The 22,081-nt window shown below is 36.2% G+C and overlaps 1 protein-coding gene across 22 annotated transcripts in view; it reads left to right on the top strand.

The window, feature by feature from the left end:
* The window catches only part of LOC140135614 (uncharacterized), a 194,659-nt gene that overhangs the window by 146,296 nt on the left and 26,282 nt on the right, over positions 1-22,081 (top strand). For 9 of the 22 annotated variants that reach the window (XM_072157165.1, XM_072157166.1, XM_072157164.1 and 6 more), the window contains 21 exons: positions 839-973; positions 2,023-2,184; positions 2,794-2,949; positions 4,076-4,195; positions 4,588-4,836; positions 5,648-5,908; positions 6,221-6,478; positions 7,552-7,818; positions 8,556-8,834; positions 9,127-9,255; positions 9,652-9,765; positions 10,922-11,041; positions 12,195-12,314; positions 12,905-13,024; positions 13,405-13,521; positions 15,488-15,622; positions 15,791-15,928; positions 17,009-17,125; positions 19,159-19,287; positions 20,615-20,737; positions 21,573-21,887. In XM_072157165.1, coding sequence (XP_072013266.1) covers positions 839-973; positions 2,023-2,184; positions 2,794-2,949; positions 4,076-4,195; positions 4,588-4,836; positions 5,648-5,908; positions 6,221-6,478; positions 7,552-7,818; positions 8,556-8,834; positions 9,127-9,255; positions 9,652-9,765; positions 10,922-11,041; positions 12,195-12,314; positions 12,905-13,024; positions 13,405-13,521; positions 15,488-15,622; positions 15,791-15,928; positions 17,009-17,125; positions 19,159-19,287; positions 20,615-20,737; positions 21,573-21,887 — 3,564 coding nt within the window. The remainder of the gene's footprint in view (positions 1-838; positions 974-2,022; positions 2,185-2,793; positions 2,950-4,075; positions 4,196-4,587; positions 4,837-5,647; positions 5,909-6,220; positions 6,479-7,551; positions 7,819-8,555; positions 8,835-9,126; positions 9,256-9,651; positions 9,766-10,921; positions 11,042-12,194; positions 12,315-12,904; positions 13,025-13,404; positions 13,522-15,487; positions 15,623-15,790; positions 15,929-17,008; positions 17,126-19,158; positions 19,288-20,614; positions 20,738-21,572; positions 21,888-22,081) is intronic. The other 13 variants (XM_072157178.1, XM_072157177.1, XM_072157167.1 and 10 more) reach the window with 12 other exon arrangements.

The following is a 22,081-nucleotide window of genomic DNA, read 5'->3' as shown; positions in this document are numbered from 1 at the left end:
AATTTGAGGAAATTCGCACGAGTCCGTTTTATTTTAGGGCCAATTGTTTATAACTGGTCTTACATGTAGCCCTATGGAGAGAGTGTCCGTTGAGGGCGCTATAACCCCCATTTTAGGAACAAAATGTGATTTAAAAAAACGGACTCGTGAATTTTCTAAAATTTTCAGAGTATGTAGTATGAACATGTAGAAATATAGTCAATTAGTTGCCTTACCTGCTCTTCTCCGAAAAAATAAAAAGTCCTATACCTCAATGATAATGAAACCTATCCTAGCATCCTCTTTTTATAACATTTTTCATTAGATATCAACGAAAAAAGCTTATTCCCAAAATTTCAGTTGATTCCGATTTTGTGTTTGCGAGTTATGCATGATTTAGTGTATTACACTACCGGTACTCCATAAGCCACTGTTGTAATTTCGTTCTGGTTTACCAGAACGAAATTCAAATTTGGCGGTATTTTTGCAAATGAATTAATCTGCAAGAAATTTTTGGTACATACACATTATGTAGCCAGAGGTATCCAGTGGTATAAAAATCTCAATTTTTTGGATAAAAGTGGGGGGATGAGGCTGTGGATCACGAAATGCCCTTTTAAGTCGCATAACTATGAATTAATTGGGGTGCCTATTTTATGTAAAACATTCAGACCATTATTGCGAGAGTACATTATTTTCGTATGACTTGTTTTTTTGACTGATTATATTCACCCGATTTCGGTATATTCTAACGAATACTTCGGTCTATGTGTTGTACAATATAATAAATCAAAGACGACTTCATTCTTTTATTATGACGATTTGTATTTTATTAATATCAAAATTATTTCCTTAACAGTCATAACGATTAATCAGAATCCATGTACAAGCTTCCCATGTTTGAATGGAGGTTCGTGTTTGACAATGGATGCTACCTATTACATCTGTGTCTGTCCTGCTGAGTATCTAGGAATCAACTGTCAAACCAGGAGAGGTAAGTCATATCACCACCAAAGCACCTATGACTGTTGTGTGTATTGTATTCCCTCACATTACGCGCAATGATACCAGAGACTACTATAGACCATGTATCAACAGTCAGAGTCATCGTGCATTGTATGCTGTGAATTCCCGCATATTCATGAGGGCCGATTGTTCGATTGTGCCGTGCCTAACAATCACGCCAGCGTTGCGTGCCTTCGCGCGTATACGCGATAGAGCTTTGCGTGCCTTCGCGAGTACACGATAGACCGTAAAAATACACGGTAAGTGCGTAGCAGTTTTACCTGTCGCATGTCATGGAACAATCGGCCCTCATTATCGGGTGATGCTGGGACTTTGACTGCTTGTACGCGGTCTGTTATCTTTTTCGTCCATGTATAATACCTCTCAAGTGGTTTCCAATAATCAATACGCCATGGACGTAGTGATGTAATGGGATTAATTACAGTCATCATAACACCTGTTGCTTTGCATTGCATACCTACACCAGTGCAGGAATTTGAATGATAACAATATAAAAGACATCTGTGGTACATACTGGTGAAAGTACAGCCTGCTTCGAGTGTTGGGCGAGTACTAGTTCGAACACATCACGAGCCACGAAGTTTGTGTAGACACATTGCTATGGAAAATAATCCTGTTACATCACTACTTGTACGGCAGTTTTCAAATATCAAGTAATCATCCCTCTTTACCTACGTATTTGAGAGCCTCCCTTAGAAAAATAAGGTTTGTGTTTGCTAAACACTGGTGAATTGGCTTTAGAGAGAAACATGATATTGTTGTGCTGAAAGTCAGTTTAACCTTCTAGAACTTGTTTATCACCAGCAGGTATGAACATACATTCGATGATATTGTTGCTTATTTGGACATGCCCCGTTAAAGTTCTATTTCCAAAATATCATGTTTTAGATGTTATACTACTTAACTATATGGAATTTATTTTCATTCATTCATTCATTCATTCATTCATTCATTCATTCATTCATTCATTCATTCATTCATTCATTCTTATTTATTTCGTTGCATTTGTTTTTGTAGCAATTCAGATCAACTTTGACGCATGTACAAGCAACCCGTGTATCAATGGAGATTGCTTCAACAGTTACAATAGCAACAGTGCACCAAACAATATCTTCCGAAACCAATACACATGTGTGTGTAACAGAGGCAACACAGGATCCAATTGTGCATTGAGAACAAGTAAGTTAATTTGTTTGTCGTTTTAGTGCGATTTGGTAATATACGTGACACACTTTAAAGCTGCGTGTTCAAAACTAATTAAGATCAAGCTTTTTGTTACCATTATATCGTAATAAGGAAAATCCCGACATGTTTATCATATGGTCTCTTTGGAAATCAATATCACTGAAATGATTCACTATGCGTGAAATAAATGTATAGAGGTTATTCCTCCTGTCGACATCTTGTGGGTGTAAATCAATTTGCGTATACATGCATTGGGCACTACGCACAGAGCAGAGTGCAGCCCATCATGCAACTGTAATTGTGCATTGACGTGCAGGGGTTTTGAAATTGTGTGTGAAGGATCAAATGCTGAAAGCATCCAAAAAAGATCTGTACTACAAGATGGCGGGCACGTGACGTCACGTCGATCAGATGGCGGGCATGTGACGTCTTTACACCTATGCTAGTTTTATCACCATTATTACTATTACTATTTATTTATTGGATGAAGTGAAATGCGCATTGGATGGTTAGTGGAAAGAGAATGCCACCATTTCCAATTAGAGTAAAAAATGTCACCAATTGGAAGTACGTTTTAATTCAATTTATATATGTTATTCTCAGTTGATGTACCCGAGTTGGACATCTGTCAACTGACTGGTCAACGTATGTGCTTGAATGGTGGCACCTGCTGGAATAATTACCACAGCTATGATCAAGATGTTGACTACTTCTGCGAATGTCCAATTGGATTCATTGGACACAACTGTGAAACTGTCTGTAAGTGTGGTATATTTTCAAAAATATTCAAAGGGACAAGCAGTAATTCTGGTAAAAACATCCTGAAATTCATCAATATTTAGATGCGGACATTTATAAAACAAGCATAAATGTGTTTATAAACTGTGCAAGTGACAGATGTGAAAGCAATCTAGTGAACACAATATCTAAGATTTTCGATGACGGTAGTGATGGTGTCATTATTTGGATGTTGTGTGAAGTATAAGAATGGGTTCCTATGGTCAAATTGACGGACATTTGCTTCTTGATCATTTGATCATCTCTACTTGTTTCTTTAATATCGACCATTTCTCCTATATTTGAAAGATAAACATATTTCCTAAATATTTTAAAACAAGTTGGTTGTTTTCCTAACAGAAAAATCTTGTAAGGTGTAGTAGCAGAGGAAGTTGGTAATCCAGTGTTCAATATTGTAATACCTTAATATTTACCAAGTAAGAGTGGAAACTGTACCTCACAACTTATTCATGGTGATTTAATGCAAGACTTACATGTAAATGAATTGCAACAATTTCCTCTAATTTGAAATACGGTTGCACTATAGACGAATCCAGCGAGCCAAGTCATGGTCAGGATTTGGTCGGCCATATTTGGTTCCCCGCATGCACCACACAGGTGTTGTGAGTGCCCAATTGGGTCGATTAAGCCCGCTTAAAATTCGATGTTAGATTCTTTTGTGTTGTAAACTGTCATCATTCTTTTGTCTACGTGTAACACGGGTGATATAATGCAGTTTAAAATACCCTTCAAGGCCGCATCATTTCACATTTTAGGTGAGATAGCTGGGTCCCCGTCGCAGCTATGGCCGCCATTGAGGAGTAGGAATGTGTGAAATTGGATTCGTCTATAAGAAATGTCAATTTATAGCTCATATTAAATTAACGACATTGTTACCTGCTCCTAACTGATGTCATAAATGAAGCCATTTATTGATAATAAACTTCCCAACCCGCATGCTTCAACTGGTTACCCCAAACGGTACGTGTCCATTGCAATATTTGATGGTGATTTAAGATGGCATGAATATTCGATATTGACAAAGTTTTCTCTGCCTTGTTCAGATCTTTTGAAAAATAAAATGATGTACGATTACCCTTTTTCACAGATGTTGATCCATGCAGAAGCTCACCGTGTCTAAATAATGGTCAGTGTAATTCTTTCAACACGTTCTTTACGTGTACTTGCCGAGGCCAATTTGCTGGAACACTTTGCCAGATCAATATCAGTAAGTATAACAATATAAAACAAAGGGTATAGCACATTTTTCTTGCCACAATGTTTATTCATGTATTCTCACATATCTCTAAGAATATGAATGCACTTGAATATAATTGAGTTAATGTATGTGTGATAATATTCACACTTCTGATTGATAGGGAGAGCTAGAAAACACGGGAGAGAAGAAGGAAAGAAATCTAACAGAGAGATAGGCTGTAATGAAAGTTAAAACAATGTAGCCTAGTTGCTGGAATTATGCTAATTGTGGGTGGATATGCATTGGCACTTTTTCAAGTGTCCATGAAAGTTTGTAATATGATAGATAGCATTACCCTTATTATTCAGAAAGATATAATGTCCGCATAATTTTCATTCCTTTAATTTTATTTCACTTTACAGATCAAGATGACCAGCCACCAATAATCCAGAGTTGTCCACCATCGCAATATTTCTTCACCACTTCTGGTAGCGCACAGGCCACATGGACTCGGCCAACTGCCACTGATAACGTAGATCCGAACCCAAGACTGGAAAGACAGACTCATCAACCAAACACATTCTTCCAGCTTGGTACAACAGCTGTCACATATGTCTTTGTAGACTCTTCGAACAATGCTGCTACATGCACATTCTTCATTACAGTGTATTGTAAGTTGTGGATCTTGTTTAAATGTAATTTCGTTCAGCTGGAATAATATGAATCAAAAACTCAAAGGCTTATAAGATTTACCGAAAAAGTGAATCACTTAACGGGCTACATGACCAATATCTGAGCAACAAATACCTCACAATCTCTTGAGCAAAATACAGGCCCAAATCTTGTCAACAAGTTCATAAACAAAACACAGGCCCAAATCCTGTCAACAACAAACTGTGTTAACCGAATGATTATTGATCCACATACTTCCCTCATTGGCTTTCTAGTACAGCATGACAATCAAAATTATGTAGTCATCACTAGATGACAAACAGGCAAAACTAAATTCGGAGGTGGTAATGACCAAACAAGTATTGAAAATTTGAGATATGGCAAAGACAATATGTATAACCAACATTTGCATTTAGAGGGGCAAAACCCTGAGTTACCTGACCACTGTGAATTTGTTCCAATTCGAGCGAACAAAGCATGCAAAAAGAACTGATGTTAATTTCATCTAATTGCATATTACTTGTATACCCTTTTAAAACCTTTATTTGTGTATTTTTTTCACAAACCATGCCCAATTATGGTGAGGTCAAAAATTGAAAGGCTAGGGTTAATTAGTTTGAAATGCATACTCCCCTGTGTATGGCTTTACCTACATCTTCCACAACTGGAGTGAGTATTTCAAATGGCAGTTATCCAATTATTGTTTTGAATTAAAACCAATACTCCCTTCATCAAGTCAAAGACTGGGGGGATTTCAAATGGAATAGCCCACTTTGACTTTAACTGTCAATGCGTACCCTTTTTTTACAGCACAAACAGCCGATATTACACCACCAGTAATTTCCAACTGCCCAACTGGTGTTCAAGTGACTGTAAGTGTTGGCGAGACAGGTGGTACTGCCACATGGATAGAACCAATAGCTACTGATAATTCCGGTGCAAGTCCTTCTCGAGTAAGAACACATACACCTGGAGCACGATTCCCAGTTGGTACTACAAGAGTTACTTACACCTTCACCGATGGATCTAATAACAGGGCTACATGTTCATTCAATGTTGTCCTAAGTACAGGTACATTTTATTACATCTTCACTCTAAAGGTTCTAAAGTTGTCCTCTCAGGATAAAACTGGTTCCATAACGGTCAAAAATGGCCCCAAAAATGTGATACAGAACCGTTTTAGGTTCTTTAGTTCTTTAGTTCTCGGGACTAACAAATTTCCGGATCTTGATGATAACCACGCCACAATAATGTCGTCAGAGGCATGTGGATTGTGGCGAGGTGGGTTGGGGGAATAAAGTGTGCTTGAAATCTCAGGCTTATATGTTTGTAAAATGACAACAATGTTATGTTCCTGCATTGTTTGATCTCTATTTCATATAGGTTCGGATACCATACCACCAGTTATTACTGGTTGCCCTGCCACGGCTGTAATAGTACAAGTGGGACAGACTGCCGTATCAGGCGTAGGAAGATGGAATCCAATCCAAGCTACAGACAATTCTGGTGCAGTTCCGACGGTGACACAGACTCACAGATCTGGGGATACTTTCCAATTGGGGCAGACCTCAGTCACGTATACTTTCAGGGATGGGTCCGGTAATAGTGCTGAATGCCGATTTACCGTTAATGTTATTAGATGTAAGGACATCTTCTTTCTTATATTATTAGGCGTTGCTTCGTTTTAAGCCGTTTGTTTTTATTTTTTTGTTTTAAATGTGTTTGTAAATTTGTGTGTGGTTTTGTATTGGCACTTTAAAGTGTCCATGAAAATTTGTAATATGATAGACTTGCGATGTTTGTAAACTTACATCCCTATTCCCTTTCAATAAAAACTTTCAAAAAAAGTCAAATTTCAATATTTGTGCAATTTGAGGGAACAAAGGCCAAAAACCTGCAATTGTTTATGTTTCCTTATTATTGTAGTCACATAATTATAAGACTTAAGTCTAAGTATTAAAAATCTGGAGTATAGGCTATAAGGTGGCTCATAATTTAATATTTTATGTTATTTTTGATGATTGGTTATGAAAATGATTGTTTTTTTCCCAAAATTTGAATGCATAACTTGACATTAGCCTTTGTGTTGTTCAAGTCTTGTATGATAAAATCACATGTTTGTGGCTCTTACTTCCGAAATTTGGTAAAATATTTAGAATTAACTAAATGATTAGGATCGGGCTATATTTCACTTCACTTCGCAAAACAGGATAATAATTTTTAATCGAAAAATATTAGTGTTGTATTTTTTCAGGAATTTGGAGTCAGCCATTACAAATGTTTCATTAGCAACATGTTTGATGTATTAGAGTTGTTGACAAGTCCATTATATAGCAGAGGTTTTTGTTCATTCTTAACAAATGGACTTGTACTATTTACATAGTAGTCTAAACTATAGTTTATGGGACCATGAAGACAGACCACAATTAGAATGAGCCATTCAAGTTGAAATACATGCACCATAAGACCTGATTATAATCTTCCACATAGGAGGTGTGAATTTCAAATGGGCTTACTTGAATGGGTGATTCCATATTTGAAATCTATACCACCTCTTGTGTAGGAGATTAAAGTCATGTTTTTCCATAGGGGGACGGGTAAGGGGTATATGAATTTCAACTGGATTAGTCCAATTTACGAGGTTACTAAGGCTTTGATACTTTTTTTTGAAGAATTCATTTACATCTCCGTCTGCTCTTTGTTTATATCATTAGCAACCGGACCAGGAGACCAGATACCACCTGTCATAAGCAATTGCCCAACGGGCGTCCAAGTCCAAGTACCAGCTTCAGCTAATAGTGGTGTGGCTTCATGGAGTGTTCCAACAGCCACGGACAACTCCGGTGTGACACCAAACCGCATTTCTACTCATAACCCAGGCAGTGTGTTCAATGTAGGCATAACAACTGTTACTTATACTTTTACGGATGGCTCCGGCAATGCTGCGATTTGCTTCTTTGACGTCTCTGTAACAAGAATTGGTAAGAAATGATTATAAGACCATTGTAAAGGAGAAAATGGTTTGATGAATTTGTTGGCGATTTGACAAAAAAATTGTTATATAGGGGGACCATGTCAAATTCTCCACAGATTGAGTGGCATCACTTTCAAAAACCTATTTGTCAGGCATTGTGAAAAATCTAAACATTTTGCTTTGGACCTCTGTTCCAAAGGCAAAATGTTTAACAATGCCCTCCAAATAAATGATGCGCGGTTATCAATATATAAGTAATTGCCTCTCCGGCTGACTGGCTGGTGCATCAAAGGCCGGATTCACCTCTTCCCCTAGGCACGGCAACATGATTGGCCCCTGGCTTTTTGGATCGGAGTATTGCACCTCTCCCCCACTTCTGTAATACAAGTTTATTTCTTGCTTTAAGTTACTTGAGTAACCTGAAATGACTTTACTGGGAAAAATGCAATTGTATCCAAAAATGGAGCAAATTTAGGACAAAGGACGATTCACATTACAACAATTACTTATTGAAACTTCCACTGGTATACCCTGTGGTAACTCCGGCCCTGTCCCTGCTTGCAACTTTTTGATGGCATCAAACTGCACCATCAGCAGAAGCCAATTCTATGAATATCACCTCGGCGACATTGAGTGAAAGTACTGCTCTATATACATCAGCTGTTGATTGATAAACGTTGCCTCGAAAGAAAATAATGTTTAAATCTGACATATTTCCATTATCTTGTTTTTGTTTCCATAAAGGTGGACCTGGAGATACACAACCACCTACCTTGACCTTCTGTCCTAATGACATCATAGCAAATGCTAACCAGGGTTCTTCATTTGAGCAAGTTTCATGGCAGCTTCCAACTGCAACGGATGACTCTGGCACAGCCACTCTTGCAAGTGGTTCACCATTTGGTCCTGATCTTACCTCCACTTTCTTCAGCGTCGGCGAGAATGGAATCAGAGATCTCATTTACACATTTACTGATCCTGCTGGTAACGAAAGAACGTGTGAATTCAGGGTTGGAGCTCTAGGTAAGCTCGCTACTAACTAAAATGTGTTAATAATAATAGTTGAATTGATGTTGGGAGTTTATCACAATCTGATTTGTCCTAGTTAGTCCAAAAGAAATAACTATTAACCCTGATATTTACCCGGTGACCATAAAGTGAGAATAGTGTTTATTCAAAGTAACACGTGATATACATGTACTAGGACACCATAGCAATATCTTATTGTATGAACTCCTTTGTAATGACATTTTGAATTATTGCAAGGAATAAATTTGTGCTCATTTATTTCCCTCTCCCTAATTTTTTGTAATAGTTAATGCACCTAATCCATGCGGAGTATTTCCATGTCAGAACGGAGGTCAATGCAACCGAATCACAAACAGCTTCGAATGTACATGCCCTGCCGGATTCTCAGGAAATAAATGCCAAGATCGAACAACAAGTAAGTAACAATGAATTCACTCGGTAGCGATAAGCGCTTACCAATAACTTACCAAGGCTCTTACTTAGCTCGGGTTTAGAGCTACTTAGTTGCTTGGTTACATACAAAATCAACCATGGTGTTCCTAGAATATAACGAGATTACTAACCTTAATATTGCCTAATTTTGTCAAATCTTGCTATTTTTTTTTCAAAGATGTTCACATGTACTCAGTACCATTTTCTATGTTACTCTTAAAGTATCACCCCTGCTATAATAATCTATTACTTTAATGGTCTTAATTAGTAAACTTGATATGTTATGTCAAGATAAAATATTAGGACAGGCATTGCGATATCCTTACAATTTTGAGAGATGGAAAGATTTTTTACCCTTAATACTTTTGTATCATATCAGCAACAGCATGCTCCTCTTCTCCGTGTCTTAATGGTGGTGTATGTACAGCATCAATTTCTGGGTATGCGTGCACTTGTATCAGTGGGTATACAGGTCCTCGTTGTGAAACTGCTCGTAAGTTAGTTGTTACGTGGATTTTGCGGCATTGCCCTTTACAAAGTCTCCTGCAGTGTTAATTGTTTTCTCCCCATGTTTTTCTTTGCATACGCATGCACGCTAATAAAGTGTAAAATGTGTCCCTTTTTTTTAAAGACAAGCTGTGCTGTTTCAAAGCCCATCACCCCACAAGCAAAGCCTGTAACGATTCCTCTTATCACAGAATACAACTCAGATCCAAATTCAATTGCGTCTTTGAATTTGCAGCATGGCATTGCATAAGATTTATAATCTGAGACAGAAATAAAAAGACTAGTTTTCATTTGGACGTCACTGTCAATTAAACTTCCCACAACCGTAGCACGTGTACGGAAGGTGGATTCGCCTGATGCCTTCAAAAAGACAACTTTTCAAGGCATTGTTGACATGGTGCCTTCGGATAGAATGTTTGCTATTCCTAACATTTGTGACGGTTTGTGTGTTGCAAGGTGCTGTTTTACCACCACGTTCAGAAACGCAATCATCACGACCACTCGTAAACAAATAGTTTCTAAGTTTATTAATAGGTGACATCAGACGCAAACTAGAAATTTTAATTCTGTCTCCGATTATAAAAAAAATGTTCAAGGAAGAAATAATATTACCAATCCGTTCATTTATATATCTAATGTAATTAATATTTTGTATATCAAATTAGAAGTTCGGAAAATTGAGTAACGCAAACCTTTGCACACCGCTACACATAATACAATGTAAAATGTGTCCCTTTCACCCGGCTGTGCTTTCCAAGGCCTTGTTGTGAATCGTTATCCCACCAATAGCGTGTGTCTGTCCCGGGTGTTGCACATATTTGATTTTAAACACCGAAATCCCGGACTGAAATAATATGCAAATGTTTAGCACACACGTGTAAGTGCGATGTATTACATATGGCCAGTTATTTAATGGGTAAATTTGTTACTGTAATGAGGCAGCTAATGAGTTGTCACTTGGATTGAGTAACATTCTATATAAACGGAACTTTGCCATCTTTAAAAAAAATTTAATCGAACCTAACATACAGGAAGTCCGTAAATGCAGGTTTCACTTTTCATTGTTTCTTTGTTTCATCGGGTACATTAACCATTACTCATTGAAACCATTTTATTGTTTACTAAAACCAAACTAATTTCAGCACCATCAAATGCGTGTTCATCTGCGCCATGTCTGAATGGTGGCAACTGTCAAACATTCAACAATGGTTTCTTCTGCGCATGCGTCAACAGGTTCACAGGCACTCGTTGCCAGATACCTCGTAAGTTTTCAAAAAAGAAGCATGATGCTTTGTCCAAAATAAATATATGTTTTGTGTTTTTGTATGTTTTGCAACAGAGCATAAAAAGGAAATCAGAAGAAGGAAAAAAATGAAATGTTCAGTAATGTGATCCTACTCCTTTTTTTAACGTATCATCTTTAAATAGATAGAGAGAGAAGACAAAATGACTATTTTAGTCTATTATGCGTATCCTGACCAAAACAAATCAGAGAATGAACCAACTGCCTAGTAAAATATTTAACGTTTATTCAAAGAATGCGCGTCTCTGGTATAAGAAAGAACAAGGAAGAAATAATATTACTAATCTTTTCAATTTATATATCTAATTCAATTTATATTTTGTACATCAAATGAGGAAAATTGGGTAACGTTGTTTTTGAAGCGCATACCTTTGCATACCGCTACACATAATGCAATGCAAAATGTATCCCTTTCACCAAGCTGTGATTTAAAAGGCCCTGTTGTGAATCGTCATCCCACCAATAGCTTGTGTCTGCCATTTTGTGTCTTGTTTTCAAAGCCATAATTGATTACATTTATATCATAAATATTGGTAATGATCGACAGTATATAAATATTTTATAGCTATGTTGCACACATTTGATTTTAAACACCATAATCTCGGACCAAAATTAAATGCAACTTTTATATCATAAATATTGGTAATGATCGACAGTATATAAATATTTTATAGCTATGTTGCACACATTTGATTTTAAACACCGTAATCTCGGACCAAAATTAAATACAACTTTTTGAGCACACACATGTTGCTGTCATGAGGCAGCTTGTGAGTTGTGACTTGAAAACGTTGGCATCTTTTTAAAAAAAAATTTTGGTCGAACCCAGTAGCATATTTTTAAGCGGGCGCGCGCCCCCGGTATCAAAAAAAGGGGGAAAAAAGAAGGAAAAAAAAGATGTTATGTTTACACGTTTCATGATCATTTCTTACTTCACCAAGAAATTCGCGTCCCCCGGTTGCTGAATTCCTGTATACGCGCCTGGAACTTAACATAAAGAAAGTCTGTAAATGCAGGTTTCACTTTTCATTCTATTTCCTTGTTTCATCGGGTACATTAACCAATACTAATTTTAATCATTTTATTTTTTACTAAAACCAAACTAATTTCAGCACCATCAAATGCGTGTTCATCTGCGCCATGTCTGAATGGTGGCAACTGTCAAACATTCAACAATGGTTACTTCTGCGCATGCGTCAATGGGTTCATAGGCAATCGTTGCCAGACAACTCGTAAGTTTTCAACAGCAACAAAAAAGACTAACATGCGTAGACTGATCAAAACATGGGAAAAAGAAAAGTCTCGGATAATGCAACAATTGTACTCGGCATACTTTGTGTTCAGAGAATACATGTCTCTTTTAAAAAAGGAAAAAGAGCGTAAATACTTTAACACTATAGTAACATCACAATGTTACAAATCGCATTTTCCTGTTTTGTGCATAAAATGAGAAGATGAATATGTTCACGCAGTGGGTACTCATTTTAGAGGATACCTTTCTTCGAAACCACGAGTTGAAGGCACTCACAGTTGTATGTAATAGCATTTTTTACGCCACATACAAACGAATTAGAAGCAACATTTTATTTGCGCTTGCCTATCACTTAGATCATTTTGTCATCTTAAATCAAATTTAAATGTTTTGCTGCATTATATTATGCATTGCAGATTAATAATAGTACAAAACCTAACATGTAGAAAATGTTCGTACATGCATGTTTCAATTTAGATTTTATTATTATTTTTAAATTGTTTCATCGGGTACATTAACCATTACTCATTGTAACTATTATATTTTGTACTAAAACCAAACTAATTTCAGCACCATCAAATGCGTGTTCATCTGCGCCATGTCTGAATGGTGGCAACTGTCAAACATTCAACAATGGTTACTTCTGCGCATGCGTCAATGGGTTCACAGGCACTCGTTGCCAGACACCTCGTAAGTTTTCAACAACAACCCCCTCCCCTCCACAAAGTATTCTTTTATGCTTTGTTTTGTTTGCAAAGGGCATAAAAAGAAATAACAACATGTTTTGCAACATTCGTTACTTCTGCGCATTCGTCAGGGGAAGGGGAGACCAAATAACTAGCATGCCTACCCTGACCTAAGCATGGGAAAATATAAGTCTCAGAGATTGCATATACCAGTAAACTGTTTAAAGTGTCCAAATGTCAATTGCAATGTTTGCTGCATTATTACATATTACAGATTAAAACCATTAAAATGTGAATTTACTTCAATATCATTGTCGTAAAATATGAAATTGCAAGGTTAAACAATTTTGTCTTGACACTTCAATTATTGGTTTTTTTCATCAGCTACTCCAAATGCTTGCTTATCTTCACCATGTTTGAACGGGGGTCAATGTGCAATAAATGGCAATGGCTTCAGGTGTACATGCCTCGGTGGATTTAGCGGCACTCGTTGCGAGATTCGTAAGTTTTTGTTTTGTGTTTGTCATTTAGTAACTAGCGATGTAGGGAACGGTCGCAAATGTCAATATCACAAAAATAGTAGCTACCATTTATTTTTTTGCAATTGTTCCACAAGGTTATTCTCCGGGTGCTCTGGTTTTCTACCTACTTCTAAAATCTGACCTATTCCCATATCCCTATCCCGTCATATTTTGGCGTTGGCTGGCTTCGGCCGAATGTTGTAAATAAAAAAATAAAAAAATAAACAACTCATCCATTTGCATATTTCTGTCTTAGGTAGATATAAATACACTATTTGCTCTACAAGGTGACGCCATCACACCAGTATACCCTTGGCAGCGAAAGTCTGCGTGGCACATCCCCGTAAATTTTTTCGAAGACCCCCCCCCCTCCACAGGTAGTGAATTCCATGTTTGTGTGTGTGGTTTGGCGGAGTTTTGGCAAAATACTCTAGAAATCATCAAACATACAGTAGTTTCCGTCAAAATACAAATAGACCCAACTTTTGCCAAAAACGCCTGATTTTACACACATACAGCATACAGAAAATAAAATAATTCGGGCTCTTAGAATAGGGTTGATGTTTTGTAGTATTGATCGTTTCAACGGGTTAGCTGTCGGACTTTGAAACATTCTCAAACTTCCGTCAAGACTAGCTCTGACTTATTCATGTATAAGTTATGCGGGTGGACTGCACCTTGACTATAGATTATCATCATCGTGGGCTGCTCCTTATCCATTAATATTCGAGAAGAATTAATTACATAATTATATATGGTGGTTTTGATAAGACTTGTTTATAGTATTTAGGTGCCCATTCCTACTGACAATTCGGTTGCTTTGAAAAGAGCATTTCAAGTGTGTCACTGAAACGTTGGATGCTCTAAATATTGCAGAGGTATTGATAGGTATTCCATTACCATTTGTGACCTATAGTCGATATTATAGAAACTTGCTATAAAACATTGGCGTCACCATACAGAATAAGCAGAAGGAACTTATAGTCCTAATCCTGCATAGTTTAGACTTAACTCTATTTTGTCTACCTACAAAACACCCTTTAGACGTCTTCATCCTAGCATGCTTCTTGATTTATGTTTATTAATGTTTGTTACCTCTTCTCCCCTTCGAATAATAGTGTTCGTTTGTAGTGTGTAGCATTTTAACCCCAATCCTTTATATTCATATGTATGAACTGTGGCCATTGCACAATTTTCGGTACTACTGGCAACAATTGGGCATATTTCTTGAGCTTTTCACATGCAATTGCTGTGAGAGTTCTTGTACGTGATATTAGGAACTACAAGATAAAAGTCGAAACCCAAATAAAATGCATGCAATGGCAAATAATTATTACTTCTGCGCATGCTTTGAACGGGTATTCAGGCAAAACACCGTTGCGATTGAACCCTGCATATGTCACACTGGTGTTCCCTGAAGATGTACGCATCGACGTGATATTAATGTAGTGGTAAATCGTAAAGCATTTTGGTATTTTCCAAAATGGTCTATGCTGAAATAGCTCGTAAGTGACAACAAAATTGCTAATTGAAGTACCGTAAAAAAGTCGATAGTTAGCATATGTGCTCACTATCTACCACTTTTGAAAACATGAAATTGTACCAAAGTCCGGCGCTTTACCAACTGAGCTAATGGGGTTGAGACACACATTTTCAGGTTTACTTGTTCGTATATATATATATATATATATGTGTATCGAAGATTAGCTCATAACCCTTTACACTTTTGTGGATGGGGCTCTTCATGTTTGCATGTTTTAAAAGCGCTCGATAGTAAGCACATATGCTAACTATCGAGTTTTTACGGTATAAATCATGTTTTATTTTTAATGATTGATTAATATAGTGTAATCCGTGTATGTAATATTCCAGTGTGTCCTCTTAGAAAATAGTGTTTTCCTTTGTTGTAACCCTATTCTTTCTACTAATTTCTTAAAATGCATTAGCTGAGCCGTCAGATCCATGTTCATCATCACCATGTATGAATGGTGCTCAATGTATTACTTTTGGTGGTACTAATAATAACGACAATTACTTCTGCATATGCTCGGGAGGATTCACGGGCATTAACTGTGAGACTTGTAAGTGAACTTTATGAACGTACCACTACTATTTACTTGTATTTTAACTTCTAGTTGAAATAATATAGTGTAATCCGTGTCTGTAATATTCCAGTGTTTCCTCTTAGAAAATAGTGTTTTCCTTTGTTGTAACCCTATTCTTTCTACTAATTTCTTAAAATGCATTAGCTGATGAGCCGTCAGATCCATGTTCATCATCACCATGTATGAATGGTGCTCAATGTATTACTTATGGTGGTACTAATAATAACGACAATTACTTCTGTATATGCTCGGGAGGATTCACGGGCATTAACTGTGAGACTTGTAAGTGAACTTTATGAACGTACCACTACTATTTACTTGTATTTTAATACTGTGATTCTTCAAGTTTTTGTTTGTTTTGTTTTGCAATTCCAAATTGAAAATATTTGCCAATACTTACATGTTAATAACGTTTCACCATTAGACCGATGGCTTCTTCAAAATTGGTAACTCATCATATCCGATAGCAACTGGCGTGTAGCGGATAACTCAATAAGAGGGGGCAGCCAAGATATTATAGTATTTGACCTCACCGTTATAAATTATTGGTTTAACATGTAATCACAAGTTTGTTTCGCAAATAATTATAAACTTGAGGTATGCTGTGTGCAATATTTTGGTCGAGTCAAAGAGTCGATTCCATTGTAAGGACTGTTTTTTTTAAGTGCAAAAATACACAACCGGCAGATCTTGATTGCCGCCAAATTGAACGAGGCTGTCATAAACATCGATGAACTCATTACGCCCTCTGCGGTAGTAACCTATAAAAGGAAACAGACATATGGTGTCCCAGATCGCAAATGGTCTTGTAGCCGAAGCGCTGAAATAAAACCAAATTCAGTCAGTGATGGGTGCCAGGCTGAAATGTCAGGCTGAAAAGCTTTACACATAATTTTTGGTCTCATTGGGTCACAATTATTGATGAAAAAGGGAAAACGAGGGCAAATTGTAGATTTAAAAACTGACCAAAATTAATGTTTGCCCTTGGAAACCTATTGCACTCACCATGGGTACACTCTTTTGCGCCCTAATTACATATCAGTCAATGTTAAATAAAGTAAAAACTGCATATTCAAGATAACTCTTTCTAAATGAATTTCAATGACGAATAAAAACGGCAAAACAGAGATAAATCAATGCCTAATAGAAGAAAAACATGATTCAAAAGCATAGACCTGAGAAATATAAAAAGAAGCATATTTGCAAAACAATACATATACAATCTCATGGAAATTCAAAACACATCTCATCAGAACATATATCAAACTATAGAGTGGTATAGTGCGCTCGTTGCCAGACACGTATTATATAGTATGATTCGGTATTCACACTTCAATTATTATTATTGGTGTTTTTTTACAGCTACTACAAATGCATGCGCATCGTCACCATGTTTGAACGGCGGACAATGTGCGATATCAGGTACTGGTTTCAGGTGTACATGCGCCAGTGGATTTACAGGCACTCGTTGCGAGTTTGGTAAGTTTTTGTTTTGTATTTTTTATTTATTAGAATATTTTTATAGCAATGTTAGGAATACCAATAGTACTTTGTAAACAGTTACCATTTATTTTGTTTAATTCCATAACTCTAGATCCATTAGCATACCAATAGTTCTGTCTCAAGTAAATGCACTATTTGCTCTGTGTGGTGACGTCATTATACCATTCTAATTAGGTGGCGATGTTTATAACTGATGTAGATTCAAGAAAGTACTTGTAGTTGTAGTGCATTGGACACAAGGCTAAAAGATTTGGAGATAATTCAGGCGACGAAGCAAAGTAATGTCGGTTGGTCATTCAATTTTTGTGCGTCTTTTTGTTAGAAATTATTCTCAAAATCACCATTATCAATGAATGATTTAATATTTTTTAAAGTCAATTTACTCTTTGTCACCAAACGACAGTAATTTTACATGCATGCAGAAATTTCCGTTAAGCTAAATATATAAAGTATAGCACTGTCAAGCATAGGTCAAGATAAGCTATGACTTTTTCACCATATTTTTTTTGCGTGGAGACTGGCCCTTTATATTTTATAGAGTATCATCATAGTGGGCTGTTCCTTGCCCATTGATATTTGAGTAGAATGCCCAAGATTTGTTTATAGTATATAGGTGTCCCTTCCTACTGGATATTCGGTGGCTTTGAAAAGAGCCGTTCAAATGTGTTACTGAAAGGTTGGTTGCTCTGAAAATTGCAGTCGTTTATAATAGAGCATTACCGTTTATGAACCATTGCGATATTATTTAGAATATTGTTATATATAAAGCATTGGCGTCACCACACAAAGGAACTTTGTACTAATCCTGCATAGTTTAGACTTGACATGGGACCTCTATTACATTTGTTTATCTACAAAGCACCCGTTAGAAGTCTTTCACTTTAGCATGCTTCTAAATTTAAGTATGTGAATTGTATTTCTTGTAACCTCTGTGTTTCCCTTCCCATTATTAGTGTTCGTTTCTAGTGTGTAACATTTTCTCCCCAATCCTTTATATTTTCCATACATTGATAGTTCCATTGATGTATGAATTGTGGCCATTGAATAGGTTTCAGTACTACTGACAACAATTAGGCGTACTTCTGCTCATGAATGGGCGGATTCACAGCCAATCACTGTGATGATAATTATATTATGTGAATTTATGAACTATTAAAAGTCGAACTCAAATGAAATGCATGCAATGGCAAACATTATTCTGCTCATGTTTTGAACGGGTATTCTGGCAATATACTTTTGTGATTGAACCCTACATATGTCACACCTATATGTGCACCTCAATGCTGAGTTGTTCATTTTTCCCAGTGATGCTATTCGCAAAAGATTTGGGCATCGACGTGACATTAATATCGTTATCAATTCGGCAGACGGCCGAATCCGGATTCGGCTTTTGTTTAATTCATGTTACGCATGCATTATTTTTGAATTAGAGAAAAAGGGATCAATGCTTTACCTATAGAGGGCAGCATAATAATTTTAAACGGTTATAATCGTCGACTGTACTTCAATGCACTTGTTACTAACCCTGTATGCCGCCCTCTTTGATTACTTATTACGCTGTTATCATCTGATCTCCGTTGAAAATTGATATGTTGCCTTCTATTATGTGCAGCATTGACCCCTTGTTCTCTAATTCAAAAATACTGCATGTGTAACACAAATTTACCTGAAGTCGAATCCGGGTTCTGCCGTCTACCGAACTCATAATGATATATAGGGTTAAATCGTAAAAGTCTTTTGGTATTTCCCCAAAATGGTCTATTCTGAAATAGCTCGTAAGTGATTTTTTATACACTAAACAATATAATTTTGAAACGAAGTCTAAAGTGTGCTTTATTTCTGAATGATTAATGGTCTTGAAAACACATTCTGCATATCTAGAATTTCCAGTTGAAATAGTACGTGTCATCTGTGTCTGTAATACTAATGGTTTTTCCTCTTAGAAAATAGAGTTTTCGTTTGCTGTAACATCGTTCTTTCTACTAATTACATTTCTAATAATACATTAGCTGAGCCGTCAGATCCATGTTCGTCATCGCCATGTATGAATGATGCTCGATGTATTACTTACGGTGTTAATAACGAGAATTACTTCTGCATATGTGTGGGAGATTTCACGGGCATTAACTGTGAGACTTGTAAGTGAACTTTATGAACGTTACACTACTATTTACTTGTATTTAATACTGTGATTTTTGATTCTTTTTTGTTTTGAAATTCCACATCATAAAATGAATATATTTAGCAATACTCACATGTTAGTAACGTTTCAACGTTAGACTAATGGCTTATTCAGACTGCAACACATCATATCCGTTCACAACTGCCGTAGAGGATATAGCTATGAATTGACCCAAAACTCAAATACAATATTAATGGGCGGGGTACGTGGGAGTAATATATCATATCTTTCGGCCGCACAACTTTAAAACTCGTTCCGACAAGCCTGGTGCACTCGTCAGTTCATTAACATCGATGAACTCATCACGCTATCTACCCTATAAAAGGAAACAGACAGATGTTCCTGATCGCAAAATTGTCTTTGTAGCCGAGAAGTGCCACAATATTACATAATTGAGTCAGTGATGGGTGCTAGCTTAATACGTCACTAAAAAGCTTGAGTCAAATTGAAGATGTTTGCCAATTCTCACATGTTAGTAACGTGTCAGCCAGTTATGGGTGCTAGTCTGAAACGTCGCTAAGAAGCTTTAGACATAATTTATGGTCTCACTTTCTTATGCGTCCTAATTCCATATCGGACGATGAGAGTAATGTTCAATAAAGTAGAAAGAAATTGTTTGTAAAAACAGAGATAACCCAATGACGAATAAAAACAAAACGGATAATTCACAACCAGAAGCAATACATAATTATATACAATCTTCAAACTATATAATCATATTATTAATTAGGAAATTCAAACCATACATTGGCTTAATTTAAATTATGATCATAAAACGTCTAAACAATATTCTATGATTTCAGATTAATACGACTTTCCGTCTAATTCATTGATTAATATATTTAGACTTTAATCTTAATAATTTAGACGTGTAATCGAAGTTTTTCTTAGTTTATGTTTATCATTATCATAACGTTTTATTTCTTACATCATAAATTTTGACACTCTTCTCTCATCTGTTCATATGTAGGTTAAAGTTCAAAGTTCAAAGGTTATAGGCAATAACAAACAAATGTAGTATTTGACAAATGTTGATGTGAAGATAATAATTCTTGTAATTATTTATATTTACATATTTGTATGTCAACATACCTCATTACTGTGCAGCACATTTTAAACAATTTAGATTATAAAAACAGTATCTTTATCACCGTATATGATAATTTGAATTATAACAGTATGTTGATGATAACTATCAGAAAACAACAAATGAACAGTTTGAAATTAAACACTTCATTGACATAGCAGATAAGTAATTTCTTATTGTAATTTGCTCTTTCTAGCTACTACTTCACCGTGTTCTCCAAATCCATGTTCCAATGGCGGTACATGTAACTCCGTCGGTAATAGCTTCTCATGTTCTTGCCGACAAGGATTTACAGGCAACACTTGTCAAACTCAAATAGGTAAGTTGATTAGTTTATATATTTGCACCAAGATGTATTATTATTTCAATGGACATTTTAATCAAACCGGAAGACGAACGTATTACTCTATTGTGCTAACAGCGCTATGTCTACCACCCCGCACTAACAGCGCTATGTCTACCACAGTCCGTTTCACCATAAGGATCATCAGGTATGTCTGATGATCAAGTGATATCACTGGAAGTGGACGCATCTTACTTTAACAAAATAACGGCTGACCTTTGTGTATGTACGGTCTGCTTGTCATGTACAGTATGTTTTTTTTCTTTCTTGAAGTAGTGAGAGTAACATGAACTTCAACTCCATATTGAAAAGTGTTATATTATAGATGTTATCATGTTGTAAATCGTTGTGATATATATATAAAATATTAGAGGGAACGGAGTTTTGTGTATTTTTGCTCGTTTTTCATTGCCACTTACTCTAATATATTTGCTCAAGCTGAGTGTAAATAAATCCATATTAATGCTCTACGTGCTAGCCATGCGCTCCAATAGAAAAATTTCAAGTTTTGAAATATTTTCTCAAAATATCAAGAGCTATCTTAAGAACTACTGAAACAATACAAGGCTTGTTTGTACTCATTTTAATGCATTTTTCATGCTGATTCCAAATATGGTCATGAAAATTTACATTTTTGAAATTTTCGAATTTTGAATTTTTTTTAAAAACTTGTCGTTAAAAACAAACCTGCTTGATATTTAAGTGTATAGTTCTGAAAAGCAATAACATAGTTTTAATGCAAATAAGTAGCATACTTTTTATTAGTAGTATACGCCGCTGTATGTATTGTTTTCTAATTTTTGCTTAACAGGCGATGTTATTCCTCCCACTGTCACTAACTGCCCACAAAACATTGAAAGGACAACATCATCTTCAACTGCCACTACGGCAGATGTAATCTTTGTAGTACCAACTGTCACGGATAATAGTGGTGAAGCTTTCGTAGCGTACAGCATTGGCCAAGGAACATCCCTTTCTGTACGCCCTGCTAACCCAGATCAGCAGGGTCGGGAACGGTTACAGGCAACATTTAGTATTGGCCAGACCATAGTAACTGTGGTAGCTACAGATATATCCGGCAATTCAAACAACCAATGTCAATTTACTGTCACTGTAAACCAACCAAGTGAGTTTTGAGTTCACATTATTATTTTGATACATGGTTTAATCGCAAAGCTATTAACATATTTATATTATCTTGCACCTTACTCTCTGTGAATCTTAGTTAACAAAATGTCAATTAAAAGCATAGAAGTAATTTTCTAAAAATTGTATCTAGATACTTACACGCAAATTATGTCTGCTGCCGTATATACTTTT

Source organism: Amphiura filiformis, chromosome 16 (assembly GCF_039555335.1).
Source record: "Amphiura filiformis chromosome 16, Afil_fr2py, whole genome shotgun sequence".
In the NCBI taxonomy this organism is placed as follows: Eukaryota; Metazoa; Echinodermata; class Ophiuroidea; order Amphilepidida; family Amphiuridae; genus Amphiura; species Amphiura filiformis.
The sequence above is the reverse complement of the archived record's forward strand: the minus strand, read 5'-3'. Positions and strand labels throughout refer to the sequence as shown.